The following is a 22,424-nucleotide window of genomic DNA, read 5'->3' as shown; positions in this document are numbered from 1 at the left end:
ACAACAGTGACTACACTTCAAAAGTATTTCACCGGCTGTGGGACGTCCTGAGGCTGTGAAAGGCGCTATATAAATGCAAGTCTTTTCTTTCATCAACCAAACTGCAGCCTCATTTGAATCTGTTTCAGTGGAATCCAGTCCATCTTTTCTCTAACACCGAACTAAGGATGAATTCTTCACATTCCCCCAGAAGACTCAACTTGTACAAAAGGCTGCAGAACAACTTAAGAGAGAAGCAGAAGGCCATTTTAACCTCCGCTCCCACCACTCCTCTCCATCAGAGGAAATAAAACCCCTCCAGGTGAGTGTGGTTAGGGTAACATATTTATTTACCTGGAGCCATTGAAGTTTTCTGTCTGAGAAACAAATGGGAAAAGCTGGGTCAAAGTTTTTGTAAAGTGGCAGAATTTTTTTTTTTTTGCTCAGGTTCCTGGGGCTCAACTCTCCAGAAAATCGACTAAAGCTTCAGCCCCAAGCCCGAGACCCAGCGACCTGGAAAGGCAGAGAGGTTTAGGGAGGGAGTTTCAGAGCTTAGGGGCCAAGGCAGCTAAAGGCACGGCCGACATTGCTGGGGCGAAGGGAATGTGGGGGATGCACAAGAGGTCAGAATTGGAGGTGCGCAGAGATCTCGGAGGGTTGTAGGGCTGGAGGAGGCTACAGAGGTAGGGAGGGGTGAGGCCATGGAGGGATCTGAACACAAGGATGAGAATTTCATTAAATTACACAGGCAATAAATACTCACATTTATACAGCAACCGTACCGTGTTAAAATGTCTCAAAGTGCTTCACAAAATAAGTTATGAGTTTGAAGTGCAGTGACTATTGTTATGTAGGTAAACACGGGCAATAATTATCCCCGTATCCCACAAAGAGCAATGAGGTGAATGGCCAACTTTTTTAGGTGGCGTTGGTTGAGGGAGGAATGCAGGTCAGGACTCCTCTCTTCGAATGGCACCATAGGACATCCACCTCAGCCAGTGGAACAGACAGACGGGATCCCGGCTTGAAGGGTGGCACTTCTGACAATGCTGCACTCCCCTCAGTACTGCACCAGAGTGTCAGCCTGGAATATGTGCTCCAAGGCCTTGGAGAGGGTGCAAAGGAGATTTACTAGAATGGTACCAGGGATAAGGGACTTCAGTTACGTGGAGAGACGAGAGAAGCAGAGATGGTTAAGGGAAGATTTAATAGAGGTGTTCAAAATTATGAAGGGGTTTTGATAAGAGTTTTTAGGAGAAACGGTTTCCACTGGCAGGAGGGTCAGTATCCAGAGGACACAGATTTAAGGTAATTGGCAAAAGAACCGGGGAGAGATGAGAAATTCCTTTATGCAGCGAGTTGGTATGATCTGGAATATATTGCCTGAAAGGGTGGTGGAAGCAAATTCAATAGTAATTTTCAAAAGGGAATTGGATAAATACTTAAAAAGGAGAAATGTGCAAGGCTATGGGGAAAGAGCAGGGGAATGGGACTAATTGGATAGCTCTTTCAAAGAGCCAGAACAGGCACGATGGGCCGAATGGCCTCCTTCTGTGCCGTGAGGTTCTGTGCCTATAAGCATAGCTATTCCAACACCTGTCGCTTGTGTGCTTCTGAAGTATGTAAAATAAAATTTAATTTGTTTGCTTTGTTCCCCAGCTGAATCCAAGTTGCCTGTCTTGCAGGTCGTCGCGATGTCACTGAGAGAAAGTCTGAAGGTCGACGAAAACTTGGCTCTGATGAAGGATCTGGAGGATCGCCTGAGGGCTCAAATTGACAAGTTGGAGCACTTGCGACTTTCCATCGCCGAGGTAACGCGCCCTTTTATTTTCATGTTTAATTGTTTAGCTTGCAGTTTGCTACAATCCTGTGTTTAGAAATGTATTTCTGTGGGATGGGCTGATTCCCATTTCACACCTTCAGTGGGGTACAAGAGCATGAGTTTGTGCCTTTGAATCCTTACTGGGCAGGGAGTAGAGCGTTAATTTGGGGGGGGGGGGGGCGGTGGTGGGGGGTAGAGGTGGGAAGAAGAAGGAAGTGTCTGGTCATGATACTCTAGCCTTCATGAGTCTGAGGCAGGCTTGATGGACCTGCTGGTCTTTCCTGCCCGTCATTTCGGTATGTTTGAAAACGTTGTGCTGTGTGTTCTTGGTATCCAGGCTCTGTCCCCCAGCAGCGAGGTTGGCTTCGATTTTATCCAGGACTCCAACGATGATCTGAAGCTGTCCATTATGGACCACGGGGACTGGCTGGTGAGAATGAACGAGCGAATGGAGACGCTTCAGATGAACACGGCCGTGTTTGTGCAGGTGAGCGAGAGCTACGATCGTTTGTAGTCGCAGTACAAATTTTAAAAATATTATATTCCCCCCACTGTTGTGGCCCCCCTTAACACCGGCTAACTCAGCACAGATCGGGAAGTCCAAACCTGTAGCACCTTGTATTTATATAGTGTATAGTCCCAATGTTTGACTTATAGGGAGAGGTTAGATAGACTGGGACTTTTTTCCCTGGAGAGTAGGAGGTTAAGGGGTGATCTTATAGAAGTCTATAAAATAATGAGGGGCATAGATAAGGTAGATAGTCAAAATCTTTTCCCAAAGGTAGGGGAGTCTATAACGAGGGGACATAGATTTAAGGTGAGAGGGGAGAGATACAAAAGGGTCCAGAGGGGCAATTTTTTCAGTCAAAGGGTGGTGAGTGTCTGGAACGAGCTGCCAGAGGCAGTAGTAGAGGCGGGTACAATTTTGTCTTTTAAAAAGCATTTGGACAGTTACATGGGTAAGATGGGTATAGAGGGATATGGGCCAAGTGCAGGCAATTGGGACTAGCTTAGTGGTATAAACTGGGCGACATGGACATGTCTCCATGTTGTAACTTCTATAACGCGCTTCACAGGAGCAATTATCAAACAAAATCTGGTACCAAGTCACATCAGGAGATATTAGAACATAAGAAATTGGAGCAGGAGTAGGTAATCCGGCCCCTCGAGCCTGCTCCACCATTCAACAAGATCATGCCTGATCTTCTACCTCAACGCCATTTTCCTGCACCATCCCCATATCCCTTGATGCCTTTAATATCTAGAAATCTACCGATCTCTGTTTTGAATGTACTCAATGACTGAGCCTCCACAGCCCTCTGGGGTAGAGAATTCCAAAGATTCACCACCCTCTGAGTGAAGAAATTTCTCCTCACCTCAATCCTAAATGGCCTATCCCTTATTCTGAGACTGTGACCCCTGGTTCTAGATTCCCCAGCCATGGGAAACATCCTCCTTGCATCTAATCTGTCGAGCCCTGTAAGAATTTTATATGTTTCAATGAGATCACCTCTCACTCTTCTAAACTTAGGACAGGTGACCAAAAGCTTGATCAAAGAGGTAAGTTTTAAGGAGTGTCTCAAAGGAGGAGAGAGAGGTGGGGAGGTTTAGGGAGGGAATTCCAGAGCTTAGGGTCCAAGCAGCTGAAGGCACGGCCGCCAATGGTGGGGCGAAGGAAATCAGGGATGCGCGAGAAACCAGAACCGGAGGAGCGCAGAGAACATGGAGGGTTGTAGGGCTGGATGAGGTTACAGAGATAGGGAGGGGGCGAGGCCATAGAGGGATTTGAAAACCTAAGACCTTGCTGGTCTCCATGGCTCGGCTACTCGACAGATAAGATCGCTGAGTTTTTATGAGTTGTCTACACGACACACTGCAACTTACTGTTAGAAATCCAGTGTGAAAGGTCAGATCCACTAAGGCACAAGTTGCCCCCTCTCCCCACCCCCAGATTGTACAAATCTACGGTAAGCTGTATGCATTGGATTTTCTATTACAGCGTTGTGATTCTTGGGTACACCTCTTGTGTCCCCTGGTTTATAGAACCCCCAGATATCTCTATAAGGGTAGGAATTCCAATCAGCAAGGTTCACATACAGATGTTTAACACACTTGTGCCACATTCGAGATTTCAGTGTGTAAATCGTGCACCATTTTCAGGCGAGGATTAGCCTGAGTTAACACAATAACGTCGAGCAGCCAGAAAAGTAATCCACACACCTTCAGTATTTGTGGGTGAGCGCCACCAATCAGAATATATTATCCAAAATCCAAAGGGTAAATATGTATACAGTGTATGTATAATGTGCGCATGCATATAATGTATAAATGATGCATGTATGGTGTATCTATAATGTGTGCATCCATGAGGCACTGTGGGCCATCAGCAGCAGCAGAATCGTTTTCCAGCACAATCTATAACCTCATGGCCCGGCATATTCCTCACACTACCATTACCAACAAGCCAAGGGATCAACCCTGGTTCAATAAGGAGTGTAGAAGAGCATGCCAGGAGCAGCACCACGTGTACCTAAAGATGAGGTGCCAACCTGGTGAAGCTACAACTCAGGACCACATGCATGCGAAACAGCGGAAGCAACATGCTATAGACAGAGCTAAGCGATTCCACAACCAACGGATCAGATCAAAGCTCTGCAGTCCTGCCAAATCCAGTCGTGAATGGTGGTGGACAGTTAAACAACTAATGGGAGGAGGCTCTGTAAACATCCCCATTCTCAATGATGGCGGAGTCCAGCACGTGAGTGCAAAAGACAAGGCTGAAGCGTTTGCAACCATCTTCAGCCAGAAGTGCCGAGTGGATGATCCATCTCAGCCTCCTCCCGATATCCCCACCATCACAGATGCCAGTCTTCAGCCAATTCGATTCACTCCACGTGATATCAAGAAACGGCTGAGTGCACTGGATACAGCAAAGGCTATGGGCCCCGACAACATCCCGGCTGTAGTGCTGAAGACTTGTGCTCCAGAACTAGCTGCGCCTCTAGCCACGCTGTTCCAGTACAGCTGCAACACTGGCATCTACCCAACAACGTGGAAAATTGCCCAGGTGTGTCCTGTCCACAAAAAGCAGGACAAATCGAATCCGGCCAATTACCGCCCCATCAGTCGACACTCAATGATCAGCAAAGTGATGGAAGGTGCCATCAACAGTGCTATCAAGCAGCACTTACTCACCAATAACCTGCTCACCGATGCTCAGTTTGAGTTCCACCAGGACCACTTGGCTCTAGACCTCATTACAGCCTTGGTCCAAACATGGACAAAAGAGTTGAATTCCAGAGCTGAGGTGAGAGTGACTGCCCTTGACCATCAAGGCAGCATTTGACCAAGTGTGGCACCAAGGAGCCCTAGTAAAATTGAAGTCAATGGGAATCAGGGGGAAATCTCTCCAGTGGCTGGAGTCATACCTAGCACAAAGGAAGATGGTAATGGTTGTTGAAGGCCAATCATCTCAGCCCCAGGACATTGCTGCAGGAGTTCCTCGGGGCAGTGTCCTAGGCCCAACCATCTTCAGCTGCTTCATCAATGACCTTCCCTCCATCATAAAGTCAGAAAGGGGGATGTTCGCTGATGATTGCACAGTGTTCCGTTCCATTCGCAACCCCTCAAATAATGAAGCAGTCCGAGCCTGCATGCAGCAATACCTGGACAACATCCAGGCTTAGGCTCATAAGTGGCAAGTAACATTCGCGCCAGACAAGTGCCAGGCAATGACCATCTCCAACAAGAGAGAATCTAACCACCTCCCATTGACATTCAATGGCATTACTATCGCCGAATCCCCCACCATCAACATCCTGGGGGTCACCATTGACCAGAAACTTAACTGGACCAACCATATAAATACTGTGGTTACAAAAGCATGTCAGAGGCTGGGTATTCTGCGGCGAGTGACTCACCTCCTGACTCCCCAAAACCTTTCCACCATCTACAAAGCACAAGTCAGGAGTGTGATGGAATACTCTCCACTTGCCTGGATGAGTGCAGCCCGCTTGATTGGCACCCCATCCACCACCCTAAACATTCACTCCCTTCACCACCGGCGCACAGTGGCTGCAGTGTGTACCATCCACAGGATGCACTGCAGCAACTCGCCAAGGCTTCTTCGACAGCACCTCCCAAACCCGCGACCTCTACCACCTAGAAGGACAAGAGCAGCAGGCATGTGGGAACACCACCACCTGCACGTTCCCCTCCAAGTCACACACCATCCCGACATGGAAATATATCGCCGTTCCTTCATCGTCGCTGGGCCAAAATCCTGGAACTCCCTTCCTAACAACACTGTGGGAGAACCTTCACCACATGGACTGCAGCGGTTCAAGAAGGCGGCTCACCACCACCTTCTCAAGGGCAATTAGGGATGGGCAATAAATGCTGGCCTCGCCAGCGACGCCCACATCCCATGAACGAATAAAAAAAAAATGCACGTATAATATGTGTGATGTACATCTAATATATATAAGTATAACATGTGCATCTGTATAATGTATATATGTGTATGCTGTATATATGATGTATGTGTGCATCTGTATATGTGTGCTGTGTATAATGTATATATGATGTGTGTATAATGTATGCATGTGTATGATGTAAGTCTTTTGTAGGTTGCAGAGACTGCTTTGCTTTCAAAGGCCTCTCAGGAATACCATGTTTGTGTGTGTATTTTTTTAAAAATTGTTATATTTCAGATGAACACAAAGCCCCGGATTTGGAATAATAAACAATCCAGCAAGCGCTACAGCCGCTGGCCAAAGTCCACGTACATGGACGACACGCGGTCGGAGGTGGGATGGTCCCCAGTGAGAACCCGGCGAAACAGCGATGCTGCGTCTGAGATGTCGTGTGCCTGGTAACAAACAGCCTGACAGCCTCGAACCCCTCACCATCCGTGATCTGGATATGGGAAGAAGACGGGGGAAATTCAAGGCGACACATTCCTACTAGTGCGTCCCAATGTTCAACATTCCTAGTTTCCCACACTCATTGTTCTAAACACAAGTGTCTCCATTTACCACCAAACTCAATGGTTCCAGCATTGTACTGCACTCCCATTCTCCGTACAGTATGTGTTGACAACAAGGGCTCCTCCATCCTATTACAGCTATCACTAATGGTCATTTGTTGATTTTATTGGCTGTGGCTCAGCGGTAGCACTCTCGCCTCCTAGTCAGAAAGTCATGGGTTCAAGTCATACTCGAGACTTGAGCACAAAATCTAGGCTGACACTCCCGGTGCAGTATTGTGGGAGTGCTGCACTGTTGGAGGTGCCGTCTTTCGGATGAGACGTTAAAACAAGGCCCCCATCTGTCCTCTCAGGTAGATGTAAAAGATACCCTGGCACTATTTCGAAGAAGAGCTGGCGAGTTCTCCCCGGTGTCCTGGCCGATATTTATACCTCAACCAAAATGGCTAAAAACAGAATATCTGGTCATTTATCTCATTGTTGTTTGTGGGAGCTTGCTGTGCACATGTGTCAGGGACATCCTGAGGTTGTGAAAGGTGCTATATAAATGCAAGTCCTTTCTTTCTCTCTGATCAACCCAATAATAAATGACCGAAGGCTACTTACGCTTCACTGTTGCTGTGATACAGCCCCAGATTGTATTACTGTTTCCACTGGCGGGAGGGTGGGTAACCAGAGGACACAGCTTTAAGACAATTTATTATGCAGCAAGTTATTATGATCTAGAATGCATTGCCTGAAAGGGTGGTGGAAGCAAATTGGCTGTCGCATTTCCCTACCTTACTACAGTGACTACACTTCAAAAGTACTTCATTGGCTGTAAAGCGCTTTGGGACATCCTGAGGTTATGAAAAGCTCTGTATAAATGCAAGTCCTTTCTCTCTGTCTGATTAACCCAATAATAAATGACCGAAGGCTACCTACTCTTCACTGTTGCTGTGATAACAGCCCCAGATTGTATTACTGTTTCCACTGGCGGGAGGGTCAGTAACCAGAGGACACAATTGGCAAAAGAACCAGAGCGGGAGATGAGGAGAAATTTATTTAAGCAGCAAGTTATGATGATCTGGAATGCACTGCCTGAAAAGGTGGTGGAAGCAGATTTAGTCGTAACTTTTGAAAAGGAACTGGATATATAGGAACAGGAGTAGGCCATTCAGCCCCTCGTGCCTGCTCCGCCATTTGATAAGATCATGGCTGATCTGTGATCTAACTCCATATACCTGCCTTTGGCCCATATCCCTTAATACCTTTGGTTGCCAAAAAGCTATCTATCTCAGATTTAAATTTAGCAATCGAGCTAGTATCAATTGCCGTTTATACTTGAAAAGGAAAAATTTGCAGGGCTGCGGGGAAAGAGCGGAGAGGGGGGGAATGGGACCAATTGGATAGCTCTTTCAAAGAGCCGGCACAGGCACGATGGGCCGACTGGCCTCCTTCTGTGCTGTAAGATTCTATGACTCCTGAACACAAAGCTGTAATATAATCCAAAGTAATTTCTCACTAACGTTTTCGACTTGCTACTTATGTTCAGGTTCTTGCAGGTTTTACCAGGATGACACCTTGTGTTGTTTGAGCTGAAGTGTTTTTGGATGGATGAAACAAATCCTGTTTAATGTGCAGTGCCTTTTGATGCTGATTAGTAATTTGCATCTTGCAACGGGAAAAATGGCATTTAGACCAAATATTTAAAACACTGTGCATTTTTAATACTATATAAACCTTTGTAACTTGAATATGTTTATAACACGGTAGTGGGACAATACAATACATGTAAAGTGCTTTCAATTAAGGTACATTATGGATGATGGTCTAATATTTACAATCAGAATAAAAAGTTTGATACCACCTCTTTGTTGTTGATCTTTGGAAATGTAACTAATATATCCGTGTATATGGGCCCTGACATTCCGCAGAGGCTCCATCACACTTCTATCCTTACTCGTAGGAGAACTGACATAGTCACAGGAAAATGGTCATATCCCTGGTGACTGCGATAGATTCCCACCAGTGTCACAGCAGAAAAACGACGGAACCTCTGCGGATTCTCAGCCCCATCTGTCTCAGAGGGAGACAGTACCTGAGGAGGCGGGGTGGGGGGGTGGACAAATCCATTTACAATGTCAGCTAACATGGGTGGGGGGGGAGGGGGGGCAAGAAAGTAAGTCGAGAGGTCAACAGTTTAGTGGGAATGAGGTCAAAGGGCACAGGATGATGGGTCTAATGGACGAGATGAGCTCAGAGAGGACATATGGGGAGACTGGAGAAACAAGAGAGAGATGTGGTTTCGGGGCTGGAGCAAAGGTAGGGGGGAGGGGGGAGCCTGTAGGGAGGTATGGCTTGGTGGGAAAGGACAAAGTATTAACAGAACAGTGTTGTGCTGGTTTCTTCTGACCTGGAGTACAAGCAGTTCCCAAACTGCAAACTTCCCTCACTCTGAAGGAGAAACATTTGCAGGGCTTTGGGAAAAGGGCAGGGGAGTGGGACTAATTCGATAGCTCTTTCAAAGAGCCGGCACAAGCACGATGGGCCGAATGGTCTCCTGCGCTGCATCATTCTTTGAGCAATTAACCTCTAAATGACCTCTGAATGTTGCTATCGACAGCAATTGTAATTTGTGACCTTAAAAGGGGAGGGCCACATTAACACAGTTGTTCAGCAGCAGAATGTTACATTGAGGGTAATCTTCAGCTTTGGTGGGGGGCAGCAAACTGGCAGTAGTAGATTGGCTGCCTGTTATATACTCTGCCTGATACTCCCTTCCAATGGATAGGGCATTGGTTGACCAATAGATCCCAGAGGGTAGTGGTACAGAGATTGCCATCAGCCTGAGAGAATGCTATCAGTGAGGCCCTACAGGGGTCTGTTTTGGCACCTCTCTCCTTTAATATCTTTATAGAATCACAGAATCATAGAATGGTTACAGCACGGAAGGAGGCCATTCTGTCCGTCGACTTTGTGCCAGCTCTCTGCAAGAGCAATCCAGCTAGTCCCACTCCCCCGCCCCCTTTCCCCATAGCTCTGCAAATGTTTTCTCTTCAAGTACTTATCCAATTCCCCTTTGAAAGCTACAATTGAATCTGCCTCCACCCCCTCAGACAGCGCATTCCAGATCACAACCACTCGGTGTAAAAAAGGTTTTCCTCATGTCGCCTTTGGTTCTTTTGCCAATCACCTTAAATCTATGTCCTCTGGTTCTTGACCCTTCCGCCAATGGGAACAGTTTCTCTCCATCTATTCTGTCCAGATCCTTCATGATTTTGAATACCTCTTTCAATTCTCCTCTCAACCTTTTCTGCTCTAAGGAGAACAACCCCAGCTTCTCCAGTCTATGCACGTAACTAAAGTCCCTCATCCTTGGAATCATTCTAGTAAATCTCTTCTGCACCCTCTCTAAGGTCTTCACATCCTTTCTGAAGTGCGGTGCCCAGAACTGGGCACAATACTCCAGTTGTGGCCGAATCAGTATTTTATAAAGGTTCATCATAACCTCCTTGCTTTTATGCTCTATGCCTCTATTTATAAAGCCCAGGATCCTGTATGCTTTTTTAACCGCTTTCTCAACCTGCCCTGCCACCGCCAACAATTTGTGCACATTTACCCCCAGATCTGTCTGTTCCTGCACCCCTTTTAGAATTGTACGCTTTAATTTATATTGCCTCTCCTCGTTCTTCCTACCGAAATGTATCACTTCACACTTTTCTGCGTTGAATTTCATCTGCCACGTGTCCTCCCATGCCACCAGCCTGTCTATATCCTCTTGAAGTCTATCACTATCCTCCTCACTGTTCACTACACTTCCAAGTTTTGTGTCATCTGCAAATTTTGAAATTGTGCTCTGTATACCCAAGTCCAACTCATTAATATACACCAAAAAAAGCAATGGTCCTAGTACTGACCCCTGGGGAACACCACTGTATACCTCCCTCCAGTCTGAAAAACAACCATTCACCACTACTCTGTTTACTATTACTTAGCCAATTTCGTATCCATGCTGCTACTGCCCCCTTTATTCCATGGGCTTCAACTTTGACGACAAGCCTATTATGCGGCACTTTATCAAACGCCTTTTGGAAGTCCATATACATCACATCGACCGTATTGCTCTCATCAACGTTCTCTGTTACCTCATCAAAAAACCTCAATCGATATGATATAACAATAATCGAGTTTTTGACTAATCATGGTAATCAATCTCTATCAATTAGTCTACGACGGACCCAGACATGAGGCGAGGAAAACCCCTAGTGGTGGAGAGCTTTGGGAACCATAGGTCCAAAGTCACCTGTTCCTCCCAAGCATGATACACTTACCACATGTCATGTCTCAAATTACTCATATACCGTATCCCACAATGTTATTTTCTGAGGATAAACCCAGCAACTACAGGCCAGTCAGTTTAACCTCGGTTTGCCTTTAACAAATCCGTGCTGGCTTTCCTTTATTAATCCACACTTGTCCAAGTGACTATTAATTTTGTCCCAGATTATGGTTTCTAAAAGTTTCCCACTATCGAGGTTAAACTGACTGGAACCTTGGTAGACTAATTAATAGAGATCGATTACCATGATTAGTCAACAACTCCATTATCGTTGTATCACGTGACTACCAGAACAATTCCTATGTTCCTAAGACACTTTCAAACATTTCAGCCTTGTCTCTTTCACTCATGTGTGGCTCCACCATGGTTCAGGATGGGGATGCTCATGCAGCCTCCTCTTCCTGTTAGTTGCCTGGTTGTCCATCACCATTCATGACTGGATGTGGTAGGCTAGGGAGCTTCATACTCTGATCAATTGATTGTGGGACTGCATTGCTGTCTACAGCCTGATGCTTTTGATGCTGAGCATGCAGGTGGACCTCTGTAGTAGCTTCACCGGGTTCATACCTCATTCTAAGGTATACCTGGTGCTATTGTTGGCACACCCTTCTACACTCCGCACTGAACCAGGATTGGTTTCCTGGCTTGATGGTGATGAAGAAGTGAGGGATGTGCCAGTCAATCAGGTTACATATTGTGGTTTACAATTCTTCTGTCTGAGGCTTAAATTAAATAAAAAGGGTTATATTGTGAGGACGGGTTGCACAGACTAGGCTTGCATTCCCTTCAGTATAGAAGATTAAGGGGTGATCTATTTGAGGTGTTAAGCTGATTAAATGATTCGGTACGGTAGAGAGAGACTATTTCCTCTGATGGGAGGAGTCCAGAACAAGTGGGCATAACCTTAAAATTAGAGCTCGGCCATTCAGGGGTGATGTCAGGAAGCACAAAGGGGAGTGGAAATCTGGAACTCTCTTCCCCCAAAAAGCTGTTGAGGCTGGGGGGGGGTCAATTGAAAATTTCAAAACTGAGATTGATAAGATTTTTGTTTGGCGAAGGTATTTAAAGGTTATAGAACCAAGGCAGGTAGATGGAGTTAAGTTACAGATCAGCTTACAGATCAGCCATGATCTAATTGAATGGCAGAACAAACTCGAAGGGCTGAATGGCCTCCTCCTGTTCCTATGAGGCGAGAGTGTTGCCAACCGGGCGAAACCAGACAGAATGCCCTGCAGCTCAGCCGCCTGTATGTTTATCCCACGGCGCTATAATAACTAGAAGTGTATTTGAACCAGAAAAATAATATCCAGTAAAGTTACTTTGTGATGTCAAATCTGTTGCAATAAGTTTTTTTTCTCTTTCCCCCCCCCACCTCCCGTAGTTAAATTTAATTTCTACCCAAGTGATATCGGATGGATGAAGAATTAATTGGGATCCACTTATGCAATTGGATCCCTTTTTAATTAACGAGCTGCAATTTTGTTGCCATCAAAGATCCGGAGCCCCAGCAACTGAAAATCCAGTTCCCGACTTTACCTACAACCAGTCGGGGCGGGGAGGGAAGGGATCCTGACCAATGAGAAGGCGGCTTACGGTCTCCCTTGGAGATCGGCTTGGCGCTCGCTGCTCCCTCAGCAGGCCGCGGCGTTGCGCTGCTCCCCGGAGTTTTATTTTCATTTTCCTCCGTCCCTTCCCTCTCTCTCTCCGCCGATGCGGGAGTCGGCGGTGGCGGGGGGATGCGGTAGCGGAGGCCGAGGGTCGGTAAGCGGGGAGGGGGTCGCGGCTCTGGAATGTTCCCGAACTTTCTCTCCGCCGGCCTCTTGGTGCGGATCCTTCACGCAGCGATGACGTGGGCGGTGACGTTGATTCTGTTCCTCTACGAAACGGGTGAGCTCATCTTTGGACTATACCACAACCCCCCTGGGGGGGGGGGTGGTGGATGGAGGGTAGAAGAGACAAGGAATTGTGTTCAGAATGAAAACTGTCAGATTCACCGAACATTAATACTGCTAAATGAATTATTAATTCCATTAGTACAATAAACACTCGGATAGTTAGCCTTTCTAGAGTAATTCCCTTTCAGATTATGAGTTCTCCCCTTTAGTAACAGTGGTAGATCCTGTGACGCACAACAACAACAACTTGCAATGCAATAAAATGTCCCCCAATGCACTTCACAGAGAAGCAATGGATCCAGAACAGCTGCAGCACAAAAATAAGGAAATTTGAAAAAAAATCCCCCCCTGATGTAAAGCGCCTTGGGATGTTTTTCTAAAAGAAAGAACTTGCATTTATATAGCTCCTTTCACAACCTCAGGACTTCCCAAAGCTCTGTGTGGAACTCTCTCCCACAAAAAGCAGGAAACGCTAACTCAATTAATAATTTTAAATCTGAAATTGGTAGATTTTTTTGCTCGCCAAGGGTATTAAGGGATATGGAGCCAAGGCGGATAATTAGAGTTAGTGTACAGATCAGCCATGAATGGGGGAACAGGCCCGAGGGGCTGAATGGCCTCTTCCTGTTCTTATGTTTACAGCCAATGACCATACTTTGGAAGTGTAGTCACTGTTGTAATGTTGAAGTGCCAGCTGTGGCTCAGTGGGTCGCCCTCTTGCCTCTGAGTCAGAAGGTCGTGGGTTCCAGTCCTACTCCAGAGACTTGAGCACATAATCCAGGCTAGCACTTACTGGACATAAAGGATCCAACGGCTATTCTTTCAAAGGGGAGTTCTTCCTCGTGTCCTGGGCCAATATTTATCCCTAAAACAGATTATATGATTATTATCTCATTGTTGTTTGTGGGAGCTTGCTGTGCACAAATTGGCTGCCGTGTTTCCTACATTACAACAGTGACTATACTTCAAAAACTGGCTGTGAATTGCTTTGGGATGTCCTGAGGTCGTGAAAGGCTCTCTTTCAATAGAGATATAAAATACAAGTCGAGATGGAACGGTGAATCTACATAAAACCTTAGTAAGACCCCAGTTGGAGCACCGTGTGTAGTTTTGGGCTCCACACTATAGGAAGGATTTTGAAGCAATAGAGAGGGAGAGGGTACAGCACAGATTCACAAGGATGCTGCCTGGTATGAGAAAACACAAATACGAAGATAGACATGAAAAATTAGGGCTGTTTTTGTTAAAACACAGCTGTTTCCAGGGTGATTTGATAGGGGTGTTTAAAATTATGATGGGATGGGACAGAGTAGATCGAAACAGACTGCTTTCAGCGATTTTTTTTCGTTCATGGGATGTGGGCGTCGCTGGCAAGGCCAGCATTTATTGCCCATCCCTAATTGCCCTCGAGAAGGTGGTGGTGAGCCACCTTCTTGAACCGCTGCAGTCCGTGTGGTGAAGGTTCTCCCACAGTGCTGTTAAGGAGTTCCAGGATTTTGACCCAGCGACGATGAAGGAACGACGATATATTTCCAAGTCGGGATGGTGTGTGACCTGGAAGGGAATGTGCAGGTGGTGTTGTTCCCATGTGCCTGCTGCCCTTGTCCTTCTAGGTGGTAGAGGTCGCAGGTTTGGGAGGTGCTGTCGAAGAAGCCTTGGCGAGTTGCTGCAGTGCATCCTGTGGATGGTACACACTGCAGCCACAGTGCGCCGGTGGTGAAGGGAGTGAATGTTTAGGGTGGTGGATGGGGTGCCAATCAAGCAGGCTGCTTTGTCCTGGATGGTGTCAAGCTTCTTGAGTGTTGTTGGAGCTGCACTCATCCAGGCAAGTGGAGAGTATTCCATCACAATCCTGACTTGTGCCTTGTAGATGGTGGAAAGGCTTTGGGGAGACAGGAGGTGAGTCACTCGCCGCAGAATACCCAGCCTCTGACCTACTCTTGTAGCCATAGTATTTGAGGAATTCAGAATGAGGGAACACAGATCTAAGATTAAATGTAAGAGATTTAGGACAGAGAGCAGGAGAAACTTTACACAAGGGTTGTGAGCCTGTGGAATGCACTCACGGAGTTAGTGACTGAAGCAGAGACCTTGTCAACATTTAAGAATGGGGACAATAGGTGGGAAGGAAGGGGGAATAAAGGGATATGTAAACAGGCTGGGTACATGGGATTAGGATACTGCTCGTGGGGAGGGTAAACACCAACACGAACTGGATGGGCTAAACATCCTGTTTCCCTGTTGTAATTTCTACGCTGTTAATTTTAACTGTGGCATTAGCTCTGGGTTTAGACTCAGTGAGTAGCTACTTAGGAGGCCACCTGGCTATTGTGCCTGTGTTGTTTACTCTTCCCCCCCACCTCCATCTCAAGTTGTAACTCGTTGGTGCAAGTCTGGTGCCATGGTTTCTTTTACCTTTCGGATGAGACGTTAAACCGAGGCCCCGTCTCCCCTTTCGTAAAAGATCCCATGGCACTATTTTGAAGAAGAGCAGGAGAGTTCTCCCTCAGCCAATACCTAAAGTAGATTATCTGATCATTATCACACTGCTATTTGTGGGACCTCGCTGTGGGCAAATTGGCTGCCACGTTTCCTACATTACAAACAGTGTCTACACTTCAAAAATTGGATGTAAAGCGCTTTGGGACATCCTGAGGTGGTGAAAGGCACCATATAAATGCAAGTCTTTCTTGTTGGTCATTACAGATCTGAGGCGGAGTGAGGAGCGTGGTGAGTTCCTTCAGCCAATCACCTTCCTGCTGCTGGTTCTCTGTTCGACGCTGCTGTACTTCATCACCTCTCTCATGGACCCAGGATACGTCACATCTGACGACGAACGAAAGGTAAATGAATAGGCGGGACTGCATTGTTCCTCCGAACAGCCAAAGGAAGTTGTGCTCTCCAGGAAGAATGTTATTCATTGCATAGATTTATGTGGAATTTACAGCACAGAAACAGGCCATTCGGCCCAATTGGTCAATACCGGTGTTTATGCTCCACATGAGCCTCCTCCCTCCCTACTTCATTTGAACATATCCTTCTATTGCTTTCTCCCTCATGTGTTTATCTAGCTTCCTCTTAAATGCATCTATACCATTTGCCTCAACTACTCCGTGTGGTAGCGAGTTCACTAATGTTCAGTCACTTATTCAACGAGATAACTTTAATTTTAAAAAAAGAATAAGGTGCTCTGAATGTTATTTTGAAGATCTGAGTTTTTCATTTCCTAATGTTTTTGCTGGTTCCTCGCAGACCCAGGTTGGTGGAACGAATCAGGGTGCTGGGGATGAGAAGGAGCAGATGATCCCTGTGATACAGAAAGCACAGAGACTGAGGCGCTGTGGGTACTGCATGGTCCAGGTGGGAGTTCCTTCCTTCGGAGCACTGTTCTTTTTTAAAACAAATGTCTTGACCAAATGAAAATTCATCATCTGAAAGAAAGAACTTGCATTTATATAGCGCCTTTCACGACCTCAGGACGACCCAAAGCGCTTTACAGCCCATGAAGTACTTTTGAGATGTAGCCACTGTTGTAACGTAGGGAAACGCGGCAGCCAATTTGTGCACAGCAAGATCCCACAATAATGGCTGTGGGATCTTTTACGTCCACCTGAGAGGGCAGATTGGGCCTCAGTTCAATGTCTCATCCGAAAGATGGCACGTCCAACAGTGCAGCACTCCCTCAGTACCGCACGCCATTAAATTGTATAATTGGGATCCCATCCCGTTCTATTAGTTATTGATACTAATGGATCTCCTGTAGAGCTGCTCGTGGTGAAGGTGTGATCTTCTGTTTCTCTTTATTTCAGCCAATCAGAAACTGCAATGCCCAATGTGTGACACAGAAAGTGTGACGTGACACAGGAAATCATACCACGTTTGATATAGCTAGATAGGTGTAATGGGTGCCTAATGTGACACTGACGAATCATTAATCTGTATTTTCCTTCTGATCGATCTGCAGTGAATTACCAGCATTTTCTGTTTTTATTTCAAATTTACAGCATTCACTTTTTTTTTTGTAAATTTGATAACTGTTTAGTTGCCATGGTAGGATTTGACCCCGCGACCTCTGGGTTTACTAGTCCAGTCCAGAATCATGGCAGAAAAGTTTGATTAATTGAAACACTATGTTAGGTAAACTTTACTCTCATCCTTGTTTTCAAATCCCTCCTTATCTCTGAAACCTCCTCCAGCCCTACAACCCTCCGAGATCTCTGCGCTCCTCCAACTCTGGCCTCTTGAGCATCCCCGATTTTCTTCGCCTCACCATTGGCGGCCGTGCCTTCAGCTGCCGAGGCCCTAAGTTCTGGAATTCCCTCCCTAAACCTCTCCGCCTCTCTACCCTCCTCTAAGATGCTCCCTAAAACCTACCTCTTTGACCAATCTTTTGGTCACCTGTCCTAATATCTCCTCATGTGTCAAATTTTGTTTGATAATCGCTCCTGTGAAGCGCCTTGGGACGTTTTACTATGTTAAAGGCGCTATATAAATGCAAGTTGTTGTTGTTATTTGCTGCAGTGCAGCCGATTCAAAGAATAAAAATGTCATGAGTTTACTTTGTTCCAGCAGCAGCCCATGCGGTCAAAGCACTGCCAGTCCTGCCAGCACTGCGTGCGTCGATACGACCACCACTGCCCGTGGATTGAGAACTGTGTGGGGGAGAGGAACCATCGCTTCTTTGTGCTCTACCTGGCAGCGCAGCTCACCGTCCTGCTGTGGGCCTTCCACGTGGCTTGGTAAGGATTTGCTTGAGCTTGTGCCACGTGGGTTAGGAAGAGTGAGTGGGGTTTAGTGCACGAGTGAGAGAGATCATCTGAGATTCTCCCCGTTCAATTTTAAGCCATCGAGCCTCTGACTGGGTGAGTTGTCTCTGTTGGACTATTAAAGAAAGACTTGCATTTATACCGCACTTTTCACAACCTCAAGACGTCCCAAAGTGCTTTACAGCCAATGAAGTGTAGTCACTGTTGTAATGTAGGAAACACGGTAGCCAATTTGCACACAGCAAGCACCCACAAACAGCAATGTGATAATGACCAGATAATCTGTTTTTTAGTGATGTTGGTTGAGGAATATTGGCCCAGGACGCCGGGGAGAACTCCCCTGCTCTTCTTCGAAATAGCAGCCGTGGGATCTTTTACATCCATCTGATGGGGCAGACGGGACCTCAGCTTAACGTCTCATCCGAAAGATGGCACCTCCGACAGTGCAGCACTTCCTTGGTACTGGCACTGAGTGTATCAGCTTGGGATTATTGGCTCAAGCCTCTGGAGTGAGACTTGAACCCACAACCTTCTGACTCAGTGGCGAGAAAGTGCTACCCCCTAACACACGGCTGACAACCTGTATTATTCTTAAATGTGCTTGTGTTATCTACAGGTCCGGCTTCTGTACTGAGGCTGCGTGGAAAGAGTGGCTCCGCGTTAATACGTTCCTGCTGTTGGCGTTTATAGTGATTATCATTTTCACCATGGTGGTGATGCTGCTGCTAGTGTCGCACCTGTACCTGGTGTCCAGCAACACCACGACCTGGGAGTTCATGTCCCGTCATCGCATCTCTTACCTCAAGCACTGCAGCTCGGAGGAGAACCCGTTCGACCAGGGCATTCTTGGGAATCTGTGGACCTTTTTCTGTGTGTGCAAGACAATTGTGTGGGAAAGGATTTATTTTCGAGATGAAGATGACCTGGTTTAGTGGGTGGGATGTCTTTAACGTGCACACTCTACTCACCGATTTTGTTTTTTTGTCTGCCTCAGGGATTTATTATTTATTGTAGGTGATCTCGTAACATCTGCATTTTCTCCTAATAGCCAGGCTCAGAGGCAGTGGGTGGTCCGTCTCTCGTCGAGATGGGCGAGGATTGGACATCCTCCCCAGCCTGAAGGTAGAGGATGAAAGAAAGAAGCCTAAAGGCAGCAAAATACCCCACAGAGCAAGGAGGGGAGGGGGGAGATGTAGATTGCCCCTCACCTCTCTCTCTTTCCCTCCCTCCCTCCCTCCCATTCCTGAGCTCAGCCATGTCTTTGTGAGAAGGCCAATTTCTTTCCCACGAGTGGGTTTTGGGCAGGTGGGGGGGGGGGGGCAGGAAATAAAATCAAAAAAGATAAATCACCCAGGATCACTGTCACTCACTTCCAAACTGAGTAGGTGTGGAGTAGGAGGTGAGGAAGACCAAGGAAAGAGGGAAAGGAAAAGTGATCTTAAAGAGAAAGTCTGAACCTGGGTTCGGGGAGGAAGTATTGTTGTTATGAGATCATTTATTAACGCTGCTGGAATCCTCACAAAGATTAAATGTGCACTGGTTGCTCCTTTTCCTAACAAAACACACTACACTTTTAATACAGTAATTTTTTGATACTTTAATTTTAAAAAAAGGGTAGCCCTGAGTTGCTTTTGGATGTTCTGAAACATTAAGAGTTTAACATTGATCACTAACAATCTAATAGATTATTTTGCTGTCTGCTTGTGTCTGAAATTTTGACAAAGGAAATAGCTGCATTGAATCATATTTCTCCATGCAAGAACTGCTTTACTGATATTTTAACATGCTTAAAATTTAATTAACACCATCAATCTCCAAGGCTTTTACAAAACATTTCAATGATGCTTATTGCCCAGGCCTTAAAATGTTTTAATATTTTTCCAAAATTCCTTATAGATTTTTCACCTAGAGTTAAACCAGTACTAAAATGTACTGGACCATTTCAGTTAGGTGAATTTGTAAGCTGTGCTCACTTGCAAAACTTAGAAATTGGGGAGTTTGAACTGCTGCAGAAGTCAGAAACTAGGACTGGTGTCAATCCTGGCTCAGTGGGTAGCATTCTCATCTCTGCATCCAAAGGTTGTGGGTTCAAATCCTATTCCAGAGACTTGAGCACAAAATCCAGGCTGACGATCTCATACTTTATCAAAACCCCATAAAAGTTTGAATACTTCTATTAAATCTAAGGCTCTGTTTTTCTGCCACATTCATAGGAACATGAGTCTCCTCTACCATTTTGGTGGCTATGGCAGTTAGTATCTTTTTACTTCTAATTGTCTGTCTGCCTTCCCAAAGATCTATCTCCCTTCTATATATGAATTGACTTTACATCTGTGAGCTTCTGGGGCAGTGCATTCTTACACCCCTTTGTGTGAAGAGGTTTTCCATTTGATATTTTCTTTTAAATCATCTTAGCTTGAATTCAAAGATTACATTCCTTCATGTCTGTTGGGGCCACAGAATTCTGCAGCCCAGGGACTGATCCAAGAGGACCATCTTCTTTGGCTGGCCAAAGGAATATTTTCCTTTTCACCACGACAAAACTCAGCACCAAGTCACCCCGTGTGCTCACTGACCTACATTGGCTCCCAGTCTGGCAACGCCTCGATTTTAAAATTCTCATCCTTGTTTTCAAATCCCTCCATGGCTTTTCCCCTCCCTATCTCTGTAACCTCCTTCAGCCCTACAACCCTCTTGTGCATCCCTGATTTTCATCACCCCACCGTTGCAGCCCTTGCCTTCAGCCTTCTAGGCCCTCAGCTCTGGAATTCCCTTGCTAAACTTCTCCGCCTCTCTACTCCTTTAAGACGCTTCTTGAAATCTACCACTTTGATCAAGCTTTTGGTCACCTGTCCTAATATCTCTATGTGGTTCCATGTCTAATAACACACCTGTGAAGTGCCTTGGGATGTCTTACTACATTAAAGGAGCTATATAAATGCAAGTTGTTGTACCACGTAGAGCAACGCAGATCCTTTTGCAATGTACTAACTTTGCCTTTTTGAAGATGATTTATTCCTGTTGCTCATCCACTCCTGCCTGCAAATTTATTTTAAAAAAACTTTGCAACCTTATCTCAAGCTACTGCACAAGTAAATGGGTTCATGGAGTTAGAAAGTCTGCACTGAAATCCAAAGTACAGCATTGCACTTCATTAGAGAGGCTCCAGTTTTTTTTTCAATCCAGAATCTAAGATCGGAGAAAATTGGTCTGTGCGTTTCACCCAGTAATGAGTTACGGTGTCGCCAGCAAATATTTAATTCTTTCCACCTCGATCACCCCTCAGTTTCGATCCCATCAATTAGTAGCATTTGACCAGTTAGTCAGTATTAAATTCAAGCATGTAAGTATCCAATGGTACATTAGTGAGTTATGATTGCATATGCCTCAAATGTGTTCCTACATATCAGAACCTCAAAATAGCAGCAATGCCTCCAGGAATTTACAATATGCATGGTGAAAATTCAGGGACCAAATTGTTCAGGTTTGTCACCTGATTTCAGATACTTCTTTTCCATGTGAACAGTGGAATTTAGACATTATTTTAGATTAACATGAATCAATTGTACCATTTTAAATAGAACATTACACACAAGATAGTCTGGGGTACAGATGAATGAATGAGGTTGATATTTGATTGGGGGCATGTTCTATTGTATTAGAACTTGTTGCCACTAGGAGGCAGCATCACCCCAGCTAATCGTCTCTATTGGCAGAAATGGAGTGGTGCAATAATGAATGGACTTGCTCATCTCACATCCCCTGTAATTTCAAGTGTTTGACCTCAAATTGAGCAGTAGAACCCTGGATATATAATCCCTTAATGTAAAATTTGACCACCTGTATTTCTAAATAATTATTTCTTAAAATCCCTACCTAGTCCCCTATGGATGCACCTCATCTCTATATAGCTCTTCCATCTGCTAGGAGAGCAGGGTAATTACAACTCACTCACACCCCATAATTATATAATTAACAATACAATTCAGCCAACAGAAGGTGGTGGATTGAAAATAGAGCAATCATCCTCCCTATTATTAATCTATTGGCAAAAAATACATTGATAACCTGTGAGAACTGAGGGGATTTCAATTAGCCTTGCTGAATTTGAGGATGGGGAAGAAAGGTGGGGGGGGAAGAGAGAGAGAGAGAGAGAGAGAGAGAAAGAGGAATCTGAATAAAATCATTGCTTATAATGCAGCAATACAAAGGTAGTATATTTTTACATGACTTTGATACTTTTATAATAGTCTTAAAAATTATTTTAAAACTTCCTGACAGGTTGATTGTATTATTAAAATATTGGACTTTTATTTTTGGACTGGAATCTGTACTGTAGCTTTGAGCGGTTATGTTCAAGAAAAAATATTGATTAAAAAATTTCAAATCTTCACTGTAGTTTATTTTCAATCAGTTTTATCCACAAATACAGTTTTTTGTGGTCAGTAAATAGTGTCTTCAGTAACTAGCAGATCTCCCGTGATACCACTCCTAACAAGTTGGAGGAAATGCCATTTTATATGAAATTTGAGCCAACGTATGTAGAAGCAGAGCCTGGATAATGTCTGCAAGGGGTAGCACGTAGATAGTGAAGAGGAAGGAGCCAAGGATGGACTCGTGGGATACACTGGAAAAGTACATGCGAGAAGGGAAG

The 22,424-nt window shown here is 45.4% G+C and overlaps 1 protein-coding gene across 1 annotated transcript; it reads left to right on the top strand.

Annotated features, from left to right (window-relative positions):
- Positions 1-12,720: 12,720 nt before the first annotated feature.
- On the top strand, positions 12,721-22,161 carry zdhhc12a (zinc finger DHHC-type palmitoyltransferase 12a). The gene is made up of 5 exons (XM_067969956.1): positions 12,721-12,996; positions 15,711-15,847; positions 16,257-16,364; positions 17,577-17,743; positions 18,387-22,161. The coding sequence occupies exons 1-5, from the start codon at positions 12,900-12,902 to the stop codon at positions 18,700-18,702; spliced, it is 825 nt and encodes a 274-aa protein (XP_067826057.1). The 5' UTR covers positions 12,721-12,899; the 3' UTR covers positions 18,703-22,161.
- The last annotated feature ends 263 nt before the right edge of the window (positions 22,162-22,424 follow it).

This window comes from Heptranchias perlo, chromosome 31 (genome assembly GCF_035084215.1).
Source record: "Heptranchias perlo isolate sHepPer1 chromosome 31, sHepPer1.hap1, whole genome shotgun sequence".
NCBI lineage: Eukaryota > Metazoa > Chordata > Chondrichthyes > Hexanchiformes > Hexanchidae > Heptranchias > Heptranchias perlo.
The sequence above is the reverse complement of the archived record's forward strand: the minus strand, read 5'-3'. Positions and strand labels throughout refer to the sequence as shown.

Coding starts and splice junctions, on each gene's coding strand:
- zdhhc12a (XM_067969956.1), top strand. CDS start 12,900: ATGTTCCCGAACTTTCTCTCCGCCGGCCTCTTGGTGCGGATCCTTCAC. Junction 12,997..15,710: donor TCTGTTCCTCTACGAAACGG/GTGAGCTCATCT, acceptor TGGTCATTACAG/ATCTGAGGCGGAGTGAGGAG. Junction 15,848..16,256: donor CATCTGACGACGAACGAAAG/GTAAATGAATAG, acceptor GGTTCCTCGCAG/ACCCAGGTTGGTGGAACGAA.